The 22,121-nt window shown below is 48.7% G+C and overlaps 1 protein-coding gene across 5 annotated transcripts in view; it reads left to right on the top strand.

Moving 5' to 3' along the window:
* CACNA1H (calcium voltage-gated channel subunit alpha1 H) overlaps positions 1 to 22,121 on the top strand; it is a 192,761-nt gene that overhangs the window by 3,484 nt on the left and 167,156 nt on the right. For all 5 annotated transcript variants that reach the window (XM_019494553.2, XM_019494550.2, XM_019494551.2 and 2 more), the window contains exons 2-4: positions 382 to 515; positions 9,363 to 9,460; positions 19,782 to 19,941. In XM_019494553.2, coding sequence (XP_019350098.2) covers positions 382 to 515; positions 9,363 to 9,460; positions 19,782 to 19,941 — 392 coding nt within the window. The remainder of the gene's footprint in view (positions 1 to 381; positions 516 to 9,362; positions 9,461 to 19,781; positions 19,942 to 22,121) is intronic.

Here is a 22,121-nt window from a genome sequence, read left to right as displayed (position 1 = left end):
GCTTTGCAATGAATTCAGGGTACCGTGCTGACAGTTTGCCAGGACCCCAAGGACTGTAGCTCATTAATATGTCAATTTGCCAAGCTGTCACCTCTCAGCAGCTCTAACGTATTTCTGCTCCCATGTCTTTGTCAATTGATTAACAGAAATTGCTTATTGTGGCCCAATAAAAATCCTGGCTGCGTTCGTCAGCACTCAGCAGGTAGCCTGATTTATTTTTTTTGCATTTCAAGGCGATGACTAGCACTTCAGTGCTTCCTTCCTCTCCGCTGTTCATATGCAGCATCCATGTAGCAGAAACATCCACTTCCCTTCCTTTGCTATTCCCATTAAGGGAGAACTAGAACTAACTGTTATCCTCTATTTTTTTTTATGACCCAGGCGTTTGACCACTTCATCTTTGCCTTCTTTGCTGTGGAGATGGTCATCAAGATGGTAGCCTTGGGGATCTTCGGGCAGAAGTGTTACCTGGGAGATACGTGGAATCGCCTGGACTTCTTCATCGTAATGGCTGGGTCAGTAGCCAACATTTTAAATGAACCCCATGCACGTGCACCTCGGCTGCTTTTGGTAGTTTCTTCAGGAATCTGCCCGGGCTAGAGCGAAAGAAAAGCTTGTAAAACCTGATCTCAGAGATGGTAAAGCACTGAGCTCAGCCGTAATGGATTTTGCAAACACACCTGCAAAATGGGAAATAGGAAGCTGCTGTTTATCACGCCCGCCTGACCGAGGGTTGGCGACGGGGGCTCGGGGATGGGGAGGTGGGAGAGAACGGGGTCCTTCCTTGCTTCAAGAAATCTCCCCGATCTTCCTGCACTCAGCTTGCCCTTTCCCTCCCTAGAATATTTGGAGTTAGCTATTCGTTGAACCGTGGGGCAAGGTGTTTGGAAGTGCCTGATTCTTCCTCTCCTCTTGCAAACCCTAAGCAAAGAGTTTCTGAAAAGGTGGAAGCTCATGTCGAAGGGGATGTAAACGCTCAGGGTATTTCTGTACCTGAGATGCTTGTCCAAGCCCCCTGCAACCTGTGATGTGAACCTGCATGACTTTGTAAAAGCGTTGAAGTCCCTGGTGTGGCGATCCTGTTGCCAGCTTGGTCACAGCCCCATCTGATCTGAGTGCTATGAGAGCCAGCCGGTCCCCAGACATCACGGTTAAGGCCGTCTTCTCGGCAAGGGATCTCCAAGATGCAATAGAGTTCAGTTCGGCTCCTGCTGACCTTGATGGCAAAACTCCCATTGACTTCCAGTGACCGTGGACTCGGCCCCTGCTGTATCCCCTGCAGTTGCGATGCTGAATGTTGCAACCGTGTGGTGGGATTTTAGCACCTGAAAGTAAAATTGATGTGAAAAAAAAATGACTACAAGCATAAAGAAAACAGGCTTTGCTTTATGCCGATAGCTGTGTCTGGGCAGCGAAACAAGGACGAGAACGAGAGAAGAGGGCATGAGACCCTTATGAGCGTTGTCATCGTTAGTAATTTAAGATGCCACATGTCACACAGGTAGGGGACTGAAATAAATGCATGAGATTTTCCGCTGGATAATGTCTCACGAAAACCACGGCGCTGCTGTGTAGCCAGAAGGCCTCAGCCACTTTCTTGGGGTGAGCGGAGAAGGCAAAATTTGGCTGAGCAAGGAAAATCTAGCCCAGGACGAGGGAAGTGTGGGCTGGGTAGGTTCCTGAAGGAAAGGGGCATCAGGAGCTATTGAGCGTGGGAGTGGGGGGCACGGACTCTGAATCTGAATTTCCTGGGCCTTAAATGCTGGAGGCTGCAAGGGAAAGAGGAACAGCGGGGAAAAAAGCCTTGCCATACCCAGGAATCAGAACTCGTGGTAGAGGTGATATTTATTAGATTTTTGCACTAAAAAAAAAAATTAAGAAAACTTTTTGCAAGACATTTTTTTGCAAAACTCCAAGAAAAGATATCGCCTCTACCACAAATTCTGATTCCCTTTTTAATCTAGACCAATACGGCTACAACCGGGATACCTCGTCGTACCCGGTTCACTCTCCCTTTCAGCATCCGTTCTCTGCCACCGTGCAACGTAGGAGCCTGAGCAAAGTGGTGCAAAATAGGAGACTGGATCAGAGTTAGGGCCTGACCCAGTAAATGGCAATTCTTATATTCTGGGGAAGGGCAGGGAGCCCTGGCAGTCTACCCTGTCCACTGGTCCCCAAATTGCAAAGGGCAGCTCACCCAGCAGCTGCTTATTCCCCTAGGACCTCTTTGGAGAGAGGGGTAACTCATTCCCAGAAATACCGCTGGATTATCTGGGCTCGGGAGACATGGGATCCTTAGCAGCCTGCAGGAAAGCCATGAACAGGTTAAAAGTTTAGCCTGTCTGAAATGTTTTCTGGGTAAAGGAATAGATGCAAAGACTGGGAGAAGCCTGCTCTGAAGCAGTTTAACCTGCATGATAGATGATTAGGAATAGGTGAGCTGGTGAGAGCAAGCTTACTGCTGAATTTCCTGGGTTGAGAAATGCCTGTTTGGGGGGTTAATTGTAGTGTATTTGGTGTAATTGGTGTTCTTGTAGTGTATTGGTGATAGGCAACCTCAGTTCCCGACTTCTTGCTGTGTTGGTTTTGCTTTGCTTTGTTTGTCTGGACGTGCAATTAGGCAAGGACTTCCTGGGTTGAATACAACATGAAGCATCCTGAGCTGAGCTTCCCTTGGTTGGAAAAAAATGCGATTAGCTTTCTTTGCTCCCCCCGCAACTCTCCCCTCCTGTCAAAAGGTCCCGCTGTGCCCCGCCAAGCCAGGAAGTGCTCAGTCTGGATCCATCCCCGGCGGTGCTGACCCATGTTTGTTCCCGGTGAGAGCCTCTGTAGCACGAGAGCGACACCAGCCCATCTCACACTGGGGAGACGTGCCGGTTTGGCATCGCATTGGCATTTGGAAGGGGCTCGGAGACCGTCACGGGAGCAATCGGAGCAGCGCCGCTATTCCGAGTAGCACGAGATTACCTGGAGAGGTAGCATGCGGCTCTTAGCATCTCAATTGCCTTGCCCCTCTGTCGCTTTGTCCTCCTCCCACTGCCTCGCCTGGCTTGTCACCATCAGGAAGGAGAGAATTGAGGTCAACTTGAATGACGAAGTATTTTGGAAGCGTATTTGTGCGGTCCCTGGGGTGGCCGCGCCGTTCGCAGCCAGCGCATTAGTGTAATAAGTGGGGTGTTTTGTTCAGCGAGCGGAGCTGGAAGCTATCGAGCGATTACGGGGCCTTTCCAATAAGCACGCAAGTGGGTGATAAATGGGCCTGGCCCACTGTTCTCTCTATCCCGGTCGGGCTGATTTGTGTCGTTCGCAGGGTTATCGAAGAAAGCCAAGGGTAAGGAAATTTAGAAAATAACCAGGGCTGTGCCTGAAGACTGGTCCAGCAGCGAGCGCGCTCTTGTGCTCTGCCTGCCTGAGAAATACATCCACCAGTGCCACTTGCTGCCTTTCCTCTGATCCAGGGGTAGGCTGAAAACATCTCCCATGCAACCAAAAATACAACCCACGCCGTCGACCTGCCACCCCTCAAGAGGGTTCGGTTTAAAAGGGGTGCTTATGTAGCTGTTCACTGGAGAGGGTCCCATTTCATGCAAACTGCCTTAGATGCCTTTCATTTCATCTCTGCAGACCAAGAAAGCAGCAGCTTTTCTTGGCGAAGGCGATTAGAAAGAGCTGGAGCTTCTCAGGCTAGTATTTCAGCATGCTCTACATACCTGTACTGAAGAGCAGGACATACCCATGTGAAGGAGGAAGGTCCCATTTTTCCCGCTGATGCTCAGTAGTTGAATGCCTATTGCCTTCCATGGCCCTTCAGGCTGTGTAGGCTGTCCTCATCTCGTGCAGGAGGGTTTGCATTTCTGACACCTCTTGTATGAATCGCGGTGAATGGCCTAATAGAGCTAGGCTAGGGAGAGACACCAGCCATGGCAGGACTAAAATGGGAGGAAAGGACAGATATTTTGAAAGCAGGGATGGGGGGGACAGTGAAGGGAACATGCCAGCCACCAAGTGAGGGATAACTGGAGACAAGTGCAGCGAGAACGAAAGGAAGAGGAGATGCAAAAGCCCTGAGCTGTGCTGCTGCCGGGTTTCCAGCTGCCGCCGACCACATGCTGGGGGATTACAAGCTTGTGTGTCCTTTCCTGCCTTCTCTGCTGAATACAGTTGCTTATGCCTTGCTGGGAGCAGAGCTGCGGGGATTGCAGCCAGTGGCACCCCTGCCCTGGAGAGAGCCTCCGGCGCCAAATCAGGGGCAACCTTGGCTCTGAGACAGATGTCCCGAGGGAACATCTGGGCTCTGCCATGCAGTATGCAGGAGAGTGGGGGGGACACCAACCAATGAAGCATAAATGAAGGGAGCACAAGTATGCATTCATTGCATGAATGCATTTATTTCGCTGCATTTGTCGACGGCTTCAGCGCAAGTCTTTTCTGCAAACCCTAAGCAAACCAGTCGCCCCGAGACAGAGCAGCGTGGTGTCTGTCCTGTCTATTCAGCTTCTGGCGGGCAGCAGGATGAATTTTCCCCTCTCGCTCCCCAACAAAGAACCAGCAAACAAATGAGGGGAGGTCAAAGGGATGAGACCAGCGCAAGAGCCCGCAGTGCAGCTCGGACCCGTGTCTGCCCTTTCTCAAACTGGGCCTTTCGAGTCAAAGGGTCCATGTGTGTCATGTCCCCTATGTGACCGAAGTGGGAGACTCCTGAGAGCCCGTCACACTCAGCATTGCAGCCATGAAGCAGTTGCAGAGTCAACTTCGTGGTCCTTCTTGAGGCCTCTGCCTCTAGCGTGCTCCAGAGCAGGTTCGGTATGGGTGCAAATTCAGACTCAGATTTGTCCTTGAATTGTGTCCCCAAAGCCCCTCATTAGCTGGGACAGCAGCTGAAACGTAGCAGTTCAGGAAGGCAAAGCTAGCTAGAATGACCCTCCTTTAACTCTAAGTGGAAACTTGACTTCAAAGTTCATGGGCTCACTTGTCCTGATTCTCAGTTACTTTGCTCCTGTACGTACAGCGCAGGTCAAGACGGAGACCAAAGGAAGCTTGAAGCCAACTTTGCAATCCCTGTTACCCCCAGGTTATACAAAATCCATCCGGTCACCAGTGTAAGTTTAGAGCAGCCCAGACGCTAATTTAATTTCCATTGCTCTTTCCATGTCTGGCCTAAGGAAGCAAAAAAACAGGCAGTGCAGTAGACTTGTGATGGTCCCAGCTCACCCCTAGCATTAAGGGTGAAGAGCAGGGCTGGTGTCCTCACTCCTTTTAAAGCCCCTTTATGCCACCAGAGGTGATGGAAGAGCGTCTGAATACACCTGACCGTCCAATACTCACATTTTACATGCAGATTTAATAGATTAGGGCTGGAAGGGACCTCGCAAGATCATCGGGTCCAGCCCCCTGCCCAGGGGGGCAGGGTCAGATCACCCCAGATGGTCCAAAGGATGAGTGTAGAAGAATTGCTGAAAGCCACGTGTGTCCCATCCTCCACAACCTGCAAATTGGAGTGAAAATGTTTGGGCTTTCCAAAGATGGACACTTCAGACACGTGTGAAAATGAGGATTAAGTGAAACCCAAAGGTGTTCATCCTCAAAGACACCTCTGGATCAGATGTTTTGGTGCGGGTTGGGGATGGCTTCACGGTATATAGAAGAACTGATCCAACGCCTGGTGTAGTTGCACAGATTGTTCCCCTTGACTTCACCGGGCTTTGGATCCACCCCTAAAAAGACCCTAAAATGACAGTTCTGAATAAATGCAAAGTATAATATTCATTAATGCTTCTTATGAGAGCAGACCCAGAGATCCTTATTAGTTCTTCACTGGGGGCCTGTTGAAATCCAAGGCAAGCTGCTGAATAACAGCTCTGTATGAATGCTAAGACTTGGCCCATTTAAGCCCCGAATACGTGCATGCAGCTTCCTGGCATGCACCGCCAGGTCTCAGCGCAGCATTTCCTGACTGCTTTTATGTCCTATTAGTAGTTTAAAAACCTGTATCCAGTTACAGGAGAATCTACTGAGTCAGCCACGTGATAAATTGCAAGCGTGCCTCCTTGGGACAAAGCCAGGGAACAGATTCGGGATGCAGTGCTATTAATTTCAGTGACTTTTAAACAATGGTTCGTCTATTCCTGTTCGGCGTGTTTAAAAGTAGGCACCTGGTTCTGGCTACAGGCCTACTCAATGTAACGAGCAGGTGTGAGCTGGTATTTGCTATAAATTTCCCACTGTGTGGTCCTTGGTTGGGCTCAAGACTGCTTTCCTTATAGTCTGTGTTACAGCCGCTTAATGAATCCCAGTTAGTTTCAGAAACTGCGTTCACCCCGTGCTGAGTTTCAAAGCTATCCATCAAACTAAATTCAGCTCCTAGCTGCAGAGTTTTTAGGTAGAGTTAGGGTTATAAAGACTTGTAATATTAACTACCTGGGCAAAAAAAAAAATATTTGTAGAAGTTGGTTGTTATTAAAAATAACAAGAAACGCTTAAAAGCCCCGAATTGCTCAATTAAAGCTAAAGGGACATATTCATCTTGGGTGCAATAGAGTTATCCCAGCAATGGCTTCACACAGAGGTAATGGAAAACCAACTGTGTGAAATGGGGGAGGCTGCAAAAGAGGCAACTTCATGCGGCCTCTTGCTGCAGTCCTCTGAGAGACGGACGTAATACCTCCCCTGGACCTTGGTCAGGATGGAGAAAGTAGGAGAGGAATCCCAGATGTATTGCAACTTCTCAGATGGACTTCAAGCTGGCAGTATGCATGGAGACTGCCCGGTGTGCAACATTTTCAGCCTTCATAGAGTCATAGCAAAAATTGGGTTGGAAAAGGGACCTCAACAGGTCATCTAGACCAGTGTTTCTCAACCAGTGGGACGCATCCCACTGGTGGGACACGAAGGTCTTGTAGGTGGGACTTCAACTCATTTGAAAATGTCCATTAATGATTAATATAATACTAAAATGCATGTACACGTATGCTTCTTGGCAAAAGTGGGGGTTTGTTTTTATCATGGTGGGACCAAGGGTTTTTGACAAAAGGGTTGGTGGGACGTCAAGCCAAAGGTTGAGAACCGCTGATCTAGACCCACCCCTACTCAAAGCACGACCATCCCCAACTTTGTCTAGCCAGGTCTCACCCACCCAAAAGTTTGAGAGTGCATCTTCCCTGCATAAATGTTCTGTGTTTTCACCAGAATACTCGTTGGGGTAAAACTCAGCTTATTGCAATCATGCAAAATCAATGCTCCGGGGGCGCCGGGAAAAATGAAGGTATTTTTAAATGTGGGCAGATACTCTCAAAGAAATAGGTTATCCCATACTCCTGTGAGATCGTAATCACAATTTCACTTGAATCCCCTGTGCAGCGTATTCTCGTGACTCCGATCATTAGCACCACCTCCGTCTTGGCACACTTTTCTTCCCATCTGGATGCTCCAGTAGAGAGGTTCCCAGTGGATTTTAGCTTATCAGGCTATCCTTGTTGCAGAATATGACCTAGGCCTCCCTACATTCGTGCTAACATAAAGACACCAATTAGAAGCTTTGGGTTCATTTGTGTACAGAGACGGTATTGTCGGAAAATGCAATGTTTTCAAAAATAGAAATTGCCTCTGTTCATACACTGTACCTCGAGACTACAGAAAGTCCAATCTTTTAACACTTTATCCTCAGTTAGTATAAATCAGAACATCTCCATGGGAGCCAGTGGCACTGTGTTGATACGCTCTAGCCAAGGATTTGCCTTTGTAGCATTTTATTCTCCTGAAATCAGAATGCAATGGAAAATAGGTCTGTATACAGTACATAAAGACCTGGTAGTTAGTGAGACCCATTGAATGAGAAGAAACCGCTTCCAGGGGTCAGGTCTAGGCTCTTGAGTTTAGCCACTGTTTAGACTTTTCCTACCTGGTTGTTAGGTGCTGTCTCGGGGTTTAAGTCCTTAACAATTTAAAGTGAAAAATGGAATTTGGGACTTTAAAATATTGGATGAGAACATGCCTATGGATGCTTGCTTTTGTCAAACTGTCTTCCTTCCCACTCCTGGTTTTTTTATGTATGTATGTACGTATTTATTACAAAAAAAAAAAAGATTCGACGCGGGGACCAAAACCCAGGTCCCAACGGTGCTGCCAATGTTGTTACGTTACGGGGACACGAGTGGTGAAAGATTTGTGACACATTTACAAGCACTTCCCTGCAGTCAAACTCTATAAACTGTAATTACAACCAAGCTAACTAGCCATAACCCCATTAAAAAAGCAACAGTACGCACATTTACCACTCGTTGCTATAAAAAACCAAGCAAACTGACTAAACTTTAACGTCTTTCTCGGTCCGGGAGTGAACTGTTTATGGGAAATGGCGGCAGAGCATGAAAAAAAGAAAATGTTCCCTCTGTCTGATAGTAAAATGCAGTTCCAACCACCTTACTGTCATTCATCAGATCTGCTGTTTGCATTTTTGTCATGGACCAAAAGTCAGTCTGGCATGAAAATGCCCATGTGCAATACCCGGAAGTACCCATCAGAAAACATCTTATCGACTGTGACCTGGGTAGAGTTGTGGGATCATCTCCCAAGGGAAATGGTGGACGTTTCCATTGCTTGGAATATGGCCAAGTACTAGAAAATATAGTGAAGAGTTTTGCACTCGCCAGGAGATGAGCTAAATCCCCTTCCCCTCCTTCTGTAACTTCTCCTCCTCCAATGGTTTCCATCAGTGCCGTGGGGTATGCCGGATGCTGCAGTGTGCAATGCAGCTGTGTTGGCCTAGCATTGCTAGCTGTAAGTGCTGCAGCCTGGGCATCAGTACCACCCACTTGGGATGCTCAACAGCTCAACCCCACGTCACCTCATCTATACAGCGCCTGGTACCCACACCCACTAGATTAACCTAGTGTGGGTCGGTCGCATCCCTGGACTGTGCTGTGGGCTCACCCACAGCCACCAGAAAGTAATAAGTTGGTGTTTCAGCCATAAACCTGCCACTATTAGAGGGTGATACATCCAACACTTAAATCACAGCATCAGCCAGGTATCTTCCTCCCGTGCTGCAGGAAGGCAGATTTGCAACAGCCATCTACGGCTGCTTAAAAATACACGAACACAAAAAGAGCGGATGTACAGTAACATAATCCAGTGTAGAACGACACCAAATGAATCAGGAGTAAACCTATGCCAGCGTCAAGTGTCATCTGTCTGCTGCTTGTCCTAGTACAGCCATCAGCCCAAAGTCCATTATCCTCTCCCGCACTAGATGAAGCACTGTAATAGCCACTTACTGGGCGCGTCTACTCTCAGGCTTCCCGAAACATTTCAAGGTGTAGAGAATGACCCTCCCCACCCTGATTTCTTTTCTCTTTCTCCCTCAGCATGTTGGAATATTCGCTGGATGGACACAATGTAAGCTTATCCGCCATCCGAACCGTCCGGGTACTCAGGCCTTTACGAGCCATTAACAGGGTCCCAAGTAAGTAAAAACCCTTCTTTTCCCCGTAGGGTGGGCACAACTGCATTTGTGGTTTAGATCATGCACCTCTGAGAGCACAATCAGCTATAACTCCCATTGACTCTAGCACGAGTGTGTAAAATGGCTCGTGCTTTATCAAGGATGACCCAGGAATGTCTCGTTCTTAATGGCATTTGCATGGTTGGTATCTTGAGGATGAGTCTTGGGGCGAGAGTGCAATGTTATTGAGGATACAGCTGGCATTGCCCATACTTCTAGGTGGTATCTAGGAGGCTAGGACTGATCTCAAAGAGCTTGGGCATGACTTTTGTTAAAGGCAAAAGAAACTGGCTTTTGCAAGAAGACATGTGCTGCATTGACTCTGATCCCATAGGGTGGCCGTATCCATGCAAGAAAAGCTGTCATGCAGCACGCTGGACCCCAGTCCCGTTGTCTCGAGACCAACGTTGTACGTCTGGCCAGCATTGCTCTAAAAATTCAGTGTATTCTGGCTGGCATGCTGAGACCCCTTTCAGAGTTGGAGTATCAATCGGTAGCTGGTGAGCACAGAAATCCCCTGCTCAGGAGGGTTTACTTTAATCTACATAGACCCCAAATTTCTGCCCTTTCTACACGTGTTGGCCAGTGCAGTTAGCACTGAAACTACTGGGTTGTGAAGCCTCATCCCTCCTTTTCTAGTGATGCAAGTCACTCTAGGACCACAGTTTTCTACTCCGTGCCCATCACCATCTTCTTTGAGTTGGAGACCATAGCTCCACCCACCCCGTTTCGTTTTGGAGGCAGTTGGCACTAAAAAACCATGCTGGAGGGACATGCCAAATCCACTCCGTGGGTCCTCCAAGGTTTTAATAAGGCTAGCAGATGTCTTAGTCCTTGTGTGATTGACACCACTAAACCAGACCTGCGCAGCAAAATCAAGGTGTAGATGCACTGCAGACCCGTGCCGGCTGTCAGCCCAGATAACCCTTGTTAAGATGTCGCTGTGCAGACATACCTCTATGTTTAGGACTCGGAGAACCCGTATTCCTAGTGCAAGGGAAATCCGAGCTCTAAAATCACCCAGCACAGAGTACAAGGGTTGTTAGGCTTGCACCCCCACCACCTCCTCCTGCTTGAATAGGGCAAGCAATAGTTTTTACTCATCAGGTAAATGTCATTCATCCTTCTCATCACTCCCGGTAAAGGTCAGGTGAGTAAATGTTGTATTTGGGCCGATAAAGTTTCATGGCTGTCTTCCCAGGCTACAAAAACATCCTATCTATAACAGTCCCAAGACGCTGTTAGCACAATGCAAATAAAAGCGTTCCTTTTGGCGTTTAGAGGGAGAAGGGGAACAGTTAAGGCCAGGGAAGATCCTCTTTTTTTCTGGATAGGCTCTTTTTTATTTTTCTTCTCCCCTGTATATAACGGCGCTGCGTTCTGGGATGAGTGACACAGCAGGCTATATCGCGGGCAAAATCTTAACGAGTGTTCATTGGCGTACAGAACAAAACGGGGGTTCACCCAGCAGAGGACGTTCAAGTGGTCCCTACACCCGTTATCAAGTAGATTCAGCTGCTTGTCTTCTAAATCCAATCTTGAAGGATCACCCAACGAGTCCAGCTCATTACCCGTTGGTACCAACCCTCCACCAAATGTTCCTTCCCGGGTATGCGAATTTTATAAGCCTTTCATCCGTTTCTGATATGCAGTCCCCTCGTTTTGAGAAGCCGTGTGATTTGTATGAAAATCCTCAGGTTCCCTTCAAAAAGTGCTTTAATTTTTTTCCTTCCTCTTGCTGAAAGCCTTTCTGAATATACGGTGCCATGGATTCTCATTGAACACGTTGCTTCGATGAATTGCCCATAATGTCAGCACATCGACAGATAGCAAAACAAACTCCCACTGAATTGTTCTGCTTCCCAAACCCGGGTTGAACGTGCAAGTGAGCAGATGGATGTCTGCTCTCAGGAAGCTTTGAAGTTTGTCTCTGATCTTGCATTTTTTGGACTTTCTTAAAACAACAACAACCGATTCAGCTCTGACGATTTTATGTTTTCTTGGATTTATTTTTTTATTTAAAAAAAAAAAGAGGCAACCGTGCACTGGGACTGAAGGAACATCAGAAGGTTTGGATTCCTAACTTTTTTTTTCCACCGCTGTTTGATCGGACCATAAACAGTACAGGGGTTATAAGGTCTTATGGGTGTTCGGCACTGTTGTTTCTAGTTTGAACCGGGAGTGGGAAATGCAGAGTGGCCTGAAACCATAAGTGGATGATAACAAAACTCTCCAAACTTATTTGAACCTCAAGACATGTCTGGGTGTAGGGTAAAAGGATCGAGTTGTTTCTTATTTTTTCCTGAACTCATGAACCAATTCCTACCAGGTTTTCATATTAGGTTACACAATAGATCAGGGGTAAGCACCCCTCGGCATGGGTGCCAGAGTGTGGCACTCAAAGACTTTTACTTGACACACGTGCCTCTGGGCGGATGGCAGGGAAGGGGCCAGGGCTACATGGCCACAACAAGGATCAGGCCCTTCGTGGCTCTCCTGCCATCCGCCCCGGCATGCCAGCATCTTACAAGTTGAAGTTGTGGGTGTCTTTGGGACTGCCCAAAAACATTGCCAACCCCTGCTATAGATGGTGATTCAACAGAGCAATGAGCTACGTGCTTAACTTTAACTTGAAGTCATTGGAGTTTAAGCATGGACATAAGCGTTTGCTTAAATTCAGACCTTCGTGTCCAGGTTCTTCCACACTTTGAGGAAGCTCTGATCCAGGTCTGGACGTTGTGTGTGCGGCCCATTTCTGTGTTGCCTGGCGTTACTTTAAGAGTTTGATACTGAAGCTTTGGGGTGGGATTTTTAAGGTGTCCTATGCCATGGTTGTGGCGTTGATCGTTCTCTGGACCATGGGGAATAGATAGTCGCTGAGGTTTTTTTTGTAATGGCGACTGCAATTAAAAAAACCCATGTTGCGTGTTGTGTTGCTTGGCCAAATGAACATTGAGGATGGTCTTATAATGTTAATAGCATCTTGAAGAAGTGCCAAAGTAGGATTAGTAGTCTTAGTAGTATCTCGATTTCTGCAGGGCAGATAAGCACAGGCTCTGCTTGTTTATGAGACCATTAATTCCATCCACTTTCGACTTCGGCCCTTTTAGTCTTTCAGCCCTTGCCAGGGTCAACAGCAAAGGGATGGTGATAACTCCCTATTTGACTTGATTTTTTCGGGGCAGCAGAAGTCAGTGGCAGTAATGAAGATATATGTTTGTCCAGCCAAGAGCCTCTGATCCAGGGAGATTTCAGGGCTTAGCATGGAAGACAATTCACCCACCACCCAAATGCAGAACCAGGCATCTCATCCAAAAAAAATGAACAGAATGATGTAAAAACAGAGCTGAAGGCGGACCTCAGGAGACCTTTTCCATAGGATAATCCCTCTCTTCTTGGTCAGCGTGGGCAAGGCAGAGGGCGGGATGATTATATTTCCTACTGCAGTGCAGGTAAACTCATGGGCAATGCTAGGCTAGTCATGTTGGGTCGCGAGGTCTGCTTCACCTCGTTGGATTTACCTCTCAGAGTAAAATCACACAGCAGCCAGAAGAGGTCTTCTCAAGCCAGGACAGTCCTTCTGGTCCTTCTGGAAGGAAGAAAAAGGTGTCTGTAGAGCTGTTTCCATTTAGCAACAATGGAAACGTGGCAACACCGTGTTTGTACAGTGCCCAACCTATTGGAAAAGCTGGCCGCCATCCTAATTCTGCCAACTGCGGAGACAGGGGTACATCTTTTACATGTAAATGAAAAGATTCAGGGCATTTGTAAGTAGAATCTGTAAATCCCTTGGTCAAATCTAATAAATACATACCCAGCTGCCCCTCAGTTTATTCAGTCTAAGTCCCTGGCGCAGCCCAAGTGCCCACCAGTCTCTTCAGGTTTAGGTATGGTTTTAATGGGCGTGCCTACATGAGACACTAACTGCATCGTAGCCTAATAACCCTGTGCAGTAGCGTGCCAGGCAAAAACCCTGCTAACGCGCTACTGCGCAGTAGTACTAGGCTACTGTGCAGTTAGCATCACTAAAAAATCATGCGTTGGCACTACTAGCACAGATTACTGCACATTGATGTAGCGCTTGATTATCCAAGTACTAAACTGAATGTGCCGTAACTATTGCACATTAATGAATGTGTAGACACGCCCAATAAGTAGTACAAGGCCCAGTGTTTATGGTGAGAGCCTTTCTGGTTAGCATTGCACATGCCACTCGGCCAACAAGAACTCGGCCCCCTGAACTCAACCGGGAACCTTGCTATGCATTGCAACAGCCTTTGGTTCCAGTTTTAAACAGTAGAGAGAACAACGAAGGGTCGTTACGGGACAGTTTGCAGAGGGGGTGGTTGCTGTGCATGGATTGAATGTTTGCAAAGAAGATGGATACTGGGAGGGAAGAGGTTGGGACAAGGAGAAACTGGATGAGTGTGGCGGGGTAGAAAAGTGGAAGAGCCTGGATCATGAGGGCAAAAGGCTTGAATGTGCTGACCAAGAGGGAGGCAGTGGACAAACCAACGTGGAGAGAGACGAGGGAGTGAGTGCAAGGGGAAGGAAGATGCTCTTGGCAGCTGCCTTTGTGAATGGACCGAGGGACGCTGAACCGGTACATTTGACAACGCACCCAACCCGTGACCAGTTCATCCAAGCGGGTTATAACGATAGTGGCTGCGCAGTAGAGAGGACTGTCTGCTATTACCCATCCAACTCCCCTGCGCTTTGCTGGGGCCCATCCAGTGCAATGAGCACTTCATTTTCAGATGTAATAAATTCACCCGCAAGACATTTTTCTTTTCAAGGCAAGGAAAGAAAGAGGAAACCCAGCCAATAAAAACATCATCTATATTAGAAATTACTCCTCGGAAATGACTGGAAAAATATAATTCTTGCAATTTAAGCTCCTGGCAAGAGCTGTAGGTAGTTTAGGAGCGGGAACTGTTTTTTTCAAGCCCATCTCATTGCTTTTTCTTATTTATAATATGTGGTTTAAAATGGGCACCGCGTGCAATGAGAATGAAAAGAAATTACGCTCCTTGTTTTCAGCCTAACTGATGCTAATAATCTTTTCCCATGGCACACTTGACATTTTACTAAGAGAGTCCAAAGCGCCTTTAGTAGATAGCTAACAGATGGGTTCAATCTCCAATGCAGTGCCACTAAACAACCCTAAATACCAGATGTAACCGAGTGGAAAAAAAAAAAAGTTGTCTGGCATAAGACGAGACATTTTAACCATTTTTGGAGAAAAAAAAAATAAGAGGGTGAGGGTTTCAGTGGGTGTGGGGGAAGGGCACAGAAGCCCAATTTCCTCTTACCACGGGGAATTACGTGGGCGTTTCGCTTTTCCAAAGATAGATTTGTAACGGAAATATAAAGGGCAGCGCTATTCATTGTGCCCCTGGGGGGTTAAAATTACTGCATGTGCTGGGAATGAGAGCTACGAAATGCAAAAAAGGAAGAAAAAAAAATCCCCACATTGTGCATTCACCTCCGCCACCTCCTGTATTTGAACGGTAGATATTTGTCATGACTTCATCCCCTCGAGTTTGCGCGGTTGACCGAGCGTACGAAGGCGATAGGGTGCCGTTGGTTAGCGCGCGGGGCTGGGAGTTGAGGAAGGACCATTTTTCCAACTATTTAGCTGGTCGAATAAAAGATCGCATTTACCCCCAAAAAACTTGTCTGCCCACTGGCCGCACGTACCCCTTGACGTCCATGCAGCGGCTGTCAACGGTAGCTGAGGATCTGTTGCTATTATGCTGAAAAATACAGGACAGCCTGGGCCAGGTGACCAGATCCTGATGATTCGCACTAAGCCCGATGCATGCAAAGCTCCCACTGGTTGTCAGAGGACCCCGCGATGCTGCCCAGGGTCGTTCAGCTCTACTGGGGGATGCATCAGACATGGCATGGGGTTAGGTGGAAGGTGAATCAACCTGAAAATGAGTAAGAGAAAATGTAGGTCGGCTTCCATCCACCTGGGACACGTCATGGACCAGGGCAGCAGCCTACAGAGGGAAATGATGGGAGAAGCAGCTCTATGCAGGCAGGGAGCAGCATCTTAATGGGACAAAATGCCCCTGAAGACAGCGCTGTCGCCAGCGGGGCGTGGGCAGGTGCGTTGAATCACGCCACGCTGTAAACCCGCACGGGACTTTCTTCTGGAAAGTTCAGTCCCTGCGACTCTCTGCCTTTCTTTGTTTTCCAAACTTCATTGTCAAGGTTTTTTTAGTCCTTCCTTTCTTTCCCCCTCAAAGCTGCAATTATCAGCTGTTCACATCACGGTTGGTTGGGCTTGCAAAGACTCATTTAACCTTTATTGAACTACTAATTTGCATCGCATTATCCCCCCAGGATGGATTTTTTTGTTTTGTTTTTTTGTTCTAGTTTTCACTTAAGACTTTGAAGTCACCCTGACCTCTTGCTTCTGAGCAAGGAGAGGCAAAGCAGCGGTTGGCCCGTGCTTTGGGAACGCTGGAAGACCCCAGCACGCGTGTCTGTTTGCAGAACAGACTTGGCGCTTGTGACCGTGACACGACAGTATTGCCGTCTCCCTTGGGTTGCATCCCCACAACACTCCTGCAAGCCAGGGTAGAGCTCGCACCTCCATCCAGGCGCAGAGAGAGCAGGTGCTCCATTTGTAAAGATAACACAGAACCGTAGACGAGGAGGGTTGGAAGGAGGTCGCGTCTAGTCCGACCCCTTGCTCAAAGCAGGACTGGCCCCAAGCACCTCATCCCACCCAAGGCTTTGTCTAGCCGGGTCTTAAAAACCTCCAAGGATGGAGACTCCACATCCTCTCTCCATAACCTGTTCGAGTGCTGTACTACCGTCCCAGTGAGAAAATTCTTCCTAATATCCAACCTAAACGTCCCTTGCTGCAGCTTGAAACCATTGCTCCTTCTGTCTTGCAGCTTGCAGCAAGACCACGGTAGAGCCAGGACCTGTATCCCAGCCCTCACCAGCACCCGACTCTCCTTCAGGGTTTTCTTCAGCTATTTCTTGCAAGGTCTTTTCCATGAATTCGACTAATATACCAGCTCCACAGCACTAGGAACTGCAGAGTATAGGAGAGATAGAAACAGGCCTGGGTAGGTAATCCCTTCTACCTCTCCGGTATACAAGCAGACATTTAGCATCAGTAGCATCGCCTTCTCCTTGGTATTCAGCACCATACTTCCAGTCCCTTTCCTTGTAAACTGTGCTAACACCCTGGTTTCGCCCCCCGGGGAGCTCTGCCGACTTGCTCTTGTCCTTATGGAACAATTACGTCTTCTTCAAATGCTCCATCAAGGCATCCGGGCCGCCACACCTCCCACCCCATAGCGTTCGAAACTCATCTGCCAAAGGGACCGCCGCCCGGGCTCCCGAGACAGCCCGAGCAATGAGTCAGTAATGGTAAAAGGACGAAAGGTTTGACAGCCGCACGGTTTGATGAAACCGGAGAGCCCTCTGCGAGAACGCAGCAGGTTTGACAGGCTTACCGTGTGATCGGCCACGCTCCCGTACATCCCGGGCAACGTTCAGCCGTGTTCCCCGTGTGCCCCCTCCGCGGTCTTTGTGGTCCAACCGTGCTGCTTTCTCTCCAGTTCTTGCACAGTTATTGTGCAAGAATATTGCACAGCTCTGCCTGGCTCTGGCACGCGGGTTTTGACACCTCCGTTGGTGCTGGTGATTGCAGTCTCCCTGGAAGGGATGGACGTCCCACATGTATCACAGAGCGGCGTTGCCTTCTAGTGGCAGGCCCAGGGAGGGGATAAAAGACTACTACTGCTGCCAAGTAGAGAAGCTCCTCTTTAGCTTCAGTATCTGTGGGTTTTGGGGGGGCAAAAGCTTAAAGCAATTAGCCCCACTACCCCAATCTGAGTGCGACTGCTGCGTGCAGCACAAGGATGCATTGCACTGCAGTGGAAGCTGTGATATTCAAGTCCTGTTGCACAAATGCACTCCGGGGAGGAAAGGGTCCCTTGGGGAGAAGGGGCCCTTTGCCTTCTGTTCTGCTTTTTCTTCTATTCTGTGTTTTTGCCATTTTTGAGGTTGGGGGGGCTGGGCGGACAAGTGAAGCTTCTCCAGGAAAGTTATGCCATCTTTCCAACCATTGAGAGAGGCACTTGTGGGGCTACACTAGTAGGGTAACTAAGAGGGGCTAAGCAGGGCACCAGCCTGAGCACTGATTTGAGGCAGGTGCAAAAATTGCCGCTGCCCTACGCAGCGCCACTGCACAGTGTGCAAAACTGCCCAGCTATGCCTCTTAGCTACCCCGACCTATCCCACCACCGACGCCGAGGAGGGAAGGGTTTGAGCGGAAGTTGTATGCAGGCAGCCAGAGCTGCAGGACCTCTAAGCTGGTCCGTAGACCCCCCTGTTTCGGTGATGTGTGTTTCTCAGACGGACCCGCGGATGTGGACTGCACAAACAGAAGTGACCGGAAAACAGGGTCTGCAAGAGGGGAGAATGGGCGCAGAGTTAAAGGGTCAGGGACCATCTCTGTGCCCGGCGTCCTGTTACATCCCCAGCTCACCACCACTCCCAATGCGCAAAGGAGGGTTTGTTAGCTGAGAGAAAAAGATAAACTAGCACCCGTTAAAGAGCTCGCCCCGTCTGTGGGTCCTTGCAAGCTTGCCAGTCCACATAGCCTCGGGCCTGGCGACGAGCATTGAATGGCATGAAACCCCCTGGAAAAGCACGTTTGAGATGAGGCCTGATGCAGGGAGACTTGAAGAAAGACAAGCAGCTTGCATTTAGGAAGCCAGCAGAGACCAAAGCAAAAAGCAGGGAGATAAAGTATTCAAGTGACTGGAGGTAAAGATACTCTAGGAGGGTCTCCTGTCCTTTCTTTGCAGCCTTGCACACCCAGGTCATGGGTGTGAACCCAGGCCAGGCCAGCAGTGACCAGGAAAGTTTCTTGCTGGTGGTACATAGACTTGAATTGACCTTGGACTCATTCCTAGTGCGAGAGACCGCTCCGCGCCGAAAGATGCCCTGCCACCACAAATCTCTGCCTTGCTGACAATCTCACATACAGACCTGCACATGGATTAGAGATGGTGCCTCGAATTAATGGTTGAAACATATTAGCAGAGCGTAGCAAAGGAGAGCCCCATCTCCCTTGTGTTCATTTTGTGGACAAATCGTCCTCGGAAGAGGTGTGAAGCCCACTGAGGTCCCGGCGCCAAGCTCTGGAGGCCAGAGTTGGTGGCATTTGTTTGAGATGCTTTCATGCGTTTTTAAAAATACATATTGGCCAACTATGCAGGGCATTCGTAGCTGGTTGGGGAGAGAAGCCTGCTACGTCCGAATGCTAAACAGACAAACCCTGGGTTCATGTGGAGCATGTAGAGTGTATCTTGCCCCAAAAAGAAATGAGTAGCTGAAATCCAGCTCCAGAGGTCTCTCGTGGGAGCAGCGTGCCTCGGCGTTACATCCTGACTTGTAACGTCACCAGCGTTTGCGCATTATGCACACAGAGGTTTTGGTTATCAAATGTTCCTTTGCAGCTTTGGGATTGGAAAAAAAAAAGATAATGGGGACCGCCAAGGGTCATGCAGGATCTCAAGTAATGTTCTGCCTCTTCCCTCCACCTGCAGAGACTGGTATGTCTCGCGGACAGAGCACTGGGCCGGGGGGAAGAGACCAGGGTGCTATTTCTGCCACTGTCCCTGACCCCCTGAACAGGTCATTTCATTACTCTGGTTCCCTTTGCATGCTTTGTCTTTGCGGTTTAGCTTGCAAGTATTTTGGCATAGGGCCTGTGTCCCACTAGGTGCCTGTACAGTGCCTGCTGCTTACGAGAGACCCCTGGGGCGAAAGTCTCTTCCACCGATGAAGTGCAAAAGTAGACGTAGGCACTGAGGTGCATACGTGGACTTAGGCATTTACATGCAAGTCTATTCCACCCTGCTTGAATCCCTGAAATATGGCTAAGACAAAAGGTGAGCGGGTCCCACTCTTCCTCACTGCCTTTCTATGACTGTCTGCAGAGTAAGATAATGTTGCTTTGCAAAAGTTGGCGTATGCGTGTATTTTCAAGGCCTTGAATAAGGTGGAATAGACTCACACTTGGGTTCCTAAGTCCACGTTAGGTGCCCAATAAGTGCAGTAGCATCTGACCTATAATCTCTTATGGCCTTTCTAAGTGAAAAGCAAGAGATGAGCCAGAATTGGCCAGATCTGGACCTCCCAGGCCTCGGAGGGGCTCTGAACTCTGATGAGGACACCAGATCCTATGTCTCATCCAAGGGCTTGCTTGGGACCCCTGTAACCTGCTCTCTCCTTCTCCCCACAGGTATGCGAATACTCGTCACCCTGCTGTTAGATACTCTGCCTATGTTAGGCAACGTCCTTCTCTTGTGCTTCTTTGTCTTCTTCATCTTTGGGATCGTCGGCGTGCAGCTCTGGGCAGGGCTGCTGAGAAACAGGTGTTTCCTCGACAGCAATTTTGCAATGTAAGTACAGCCAAACAGTCCCCATCTTGCCCTTTCCCTCTCTCCAGCTGAAGGAGAAGCAGGCCTGGGTGTTGTTCCAATAGACCACGAGTCTCATACCAATTTTTCCTCCTCCCCAGCTCATGCAATAAAAAGAAGGTGGGGTATTCGGCTCATAAGTCCTCCAAGCCGGACTGAACTACTAGATAGGTTTGTTCATTTGTTGCCCTCCTAGTACTTAGCATCAGATTTTCAGCTGCTCTGAACTGGCATTTGTTGTGCCACTGAAAGCAGCAGGGCTCTGCTGATTGCTACCAGGTGACGATGTGGCACTGTCGATCTATGTAGTCCTTTGTGGAAGGAATAATATAGTGTATTGTGGAAGGAATACTATAGTGTATTGTGCAAGCTATGCCCATACGGAGTGGAAGGTCTGGGTGCTGTACAAATTCATTAAGGTCTTGCTTTTGACCCATGTCTTTGGATATATCCATTCTTCAGATAAGTGCCTTTGCTCTGTAAGTGCAGCCTTTTATGAATCCTTAGTCACCCTGACGTTCCTACTCCACCGTGAGTAACGCCTTGTGCTGCATGGTGGGGAAAGAGTGATGGCCTGGATTGAAAGGACATGGTCCTCTCGAAACACCTCTCTGTGTTGCCCCAGAATTAAAATCAGCCATGTTTCTGACTGGGCTCCAATCCTAGTTTAAATTATCACTATATTTTACTAATGGGCACAGACATACTAAGTCTGCAAGCAAAGTCATGATGCCCGTTCGCTCCGGTGTCCCTTCTTGCTATGTGCAGTGTTGCAAAGTGCCCCAACGAATAAACCACGATCAAACCCTGCGTGTTGAGGTGCCGAGTGCAAATGCTGTCAGGGATTTTCTGCTCTATTCCACTGTACGTTTGAAAATACACGTTTTGGGGGCCGGTTAAAATCGAAGCTGTGCAGTCCAGCAGAAGGCACGTAGGGTTGGACATTAGGAGCATGCGAGCATTAATCTCAGCTCTTCCACTGGCTCTGCAGCTGGGCAAATCACCTGGGTTTACCTGCCTGCAGAAGGAACAGAGTTGTTTCGCAAGGGGTAATTAATGACCATGCAGTGCTGGGAGCGCTAATACGTCACTTCAGAAGGGAGCCTAGAAATCCCTGGGACTCGTATGAACAGGGCTTTTCACGCTTGTATTTATTAAAGATAAAAGGCACACAATAATATATGGGCTGCATTTGAAGGTGTCACGTCTGGGCATCTCATAATAGCCGTCTGGCTCGCTTGATCCCTTTGCCTGCATCGGGCATCATTTATGGTTAAGACGTGGTTGCAAATTTGGGGCCTCAACAGGGTGGAAGCAACTCCTCTGCCTCGTGGATCATTTGTGAAAGGGAAATGGAGTGAAACGCATTCGCCAGCCTAACATTATTTAACAAAGGGATGAGAGCTGGATGCTCAAACCAAATGGATGCGGGAGGATCAGCGCGTCCCAGTGGAATTCAAATCTCTCCCCGTGCAAAGGATGCAACCTGGATCTAAGGCTTTTCCCGCTTTCTGTGCAACAACACGCGTCGGGCGATAAAACAAGAACCGAACTGCAGCTGGGATCTGTAATGTGCGCTCCGAGATGTGGAATAGCTGGTGTTTCAGTGTAAAAGGCTGGCTCCTGCTCCAAACAGAAAAGCGAAGAGGGAGAAACTGTGAAAGCCAAAAAAAGAAGAAAAGAAGAGTCTGGTCCTGGGGTCACTGAGAAAACACATTCAAGGAAAAAGTCAAAAGTCAACAGAACAAAAATGTGCATTCCCGATAAGTGAACAGGGGGATCGTCAGCCGTCGCAGAGGGAGCGTTGGAAAATCCTGTCAGCTGGGACCTTGGAGGTGTTCAGAGCTCGGCCTTGGGGATGGCGGAAAAGAGAAATGCAGCGTGAAGGTCTGGTGGTTTGTGGATGGGACTAAGGGGAGGTAAGGAGGTCCCAACTGGCCCCGAGAGAGAGGGGCCAGAGGGTTTAGAGAGCAAAGAGAGAATAAAGGGCTGAGAGAGAGCAGGGCTAGAGGACCTGGGAAGAGAGCACGTGGCTGGAGGGCCAGGGTGCCCATCAGTCTCACTGGCCCTGGGGTAGGGCCAGGGATCAAGCAGGGCCAAAGGCCAGGAGAGGTCCACAGCTGGCGGGGCTGCGGAGCCAGCTAGCCTGAGAGCAGGGCCAG

Source organism: Alligator mississippiensis, chromosome 13 (genome assembly GCF_030867095.1).
Source record: "Alligator mississippiensis isolate rAllMis1 chromosome 13, rAllMis1, whole genome shotgun sequence".
In the NCBI taxonomy this organism is placed as follows: domain Eukaryota; kingdom Metazoa; phylum Chordata; order Crocodylia; family Alligatoridae; genus Alligator; species Alligator mississippiensis.
This window is presented reverse-complemented; position numbering and strand designations above follow the sequence as displayed.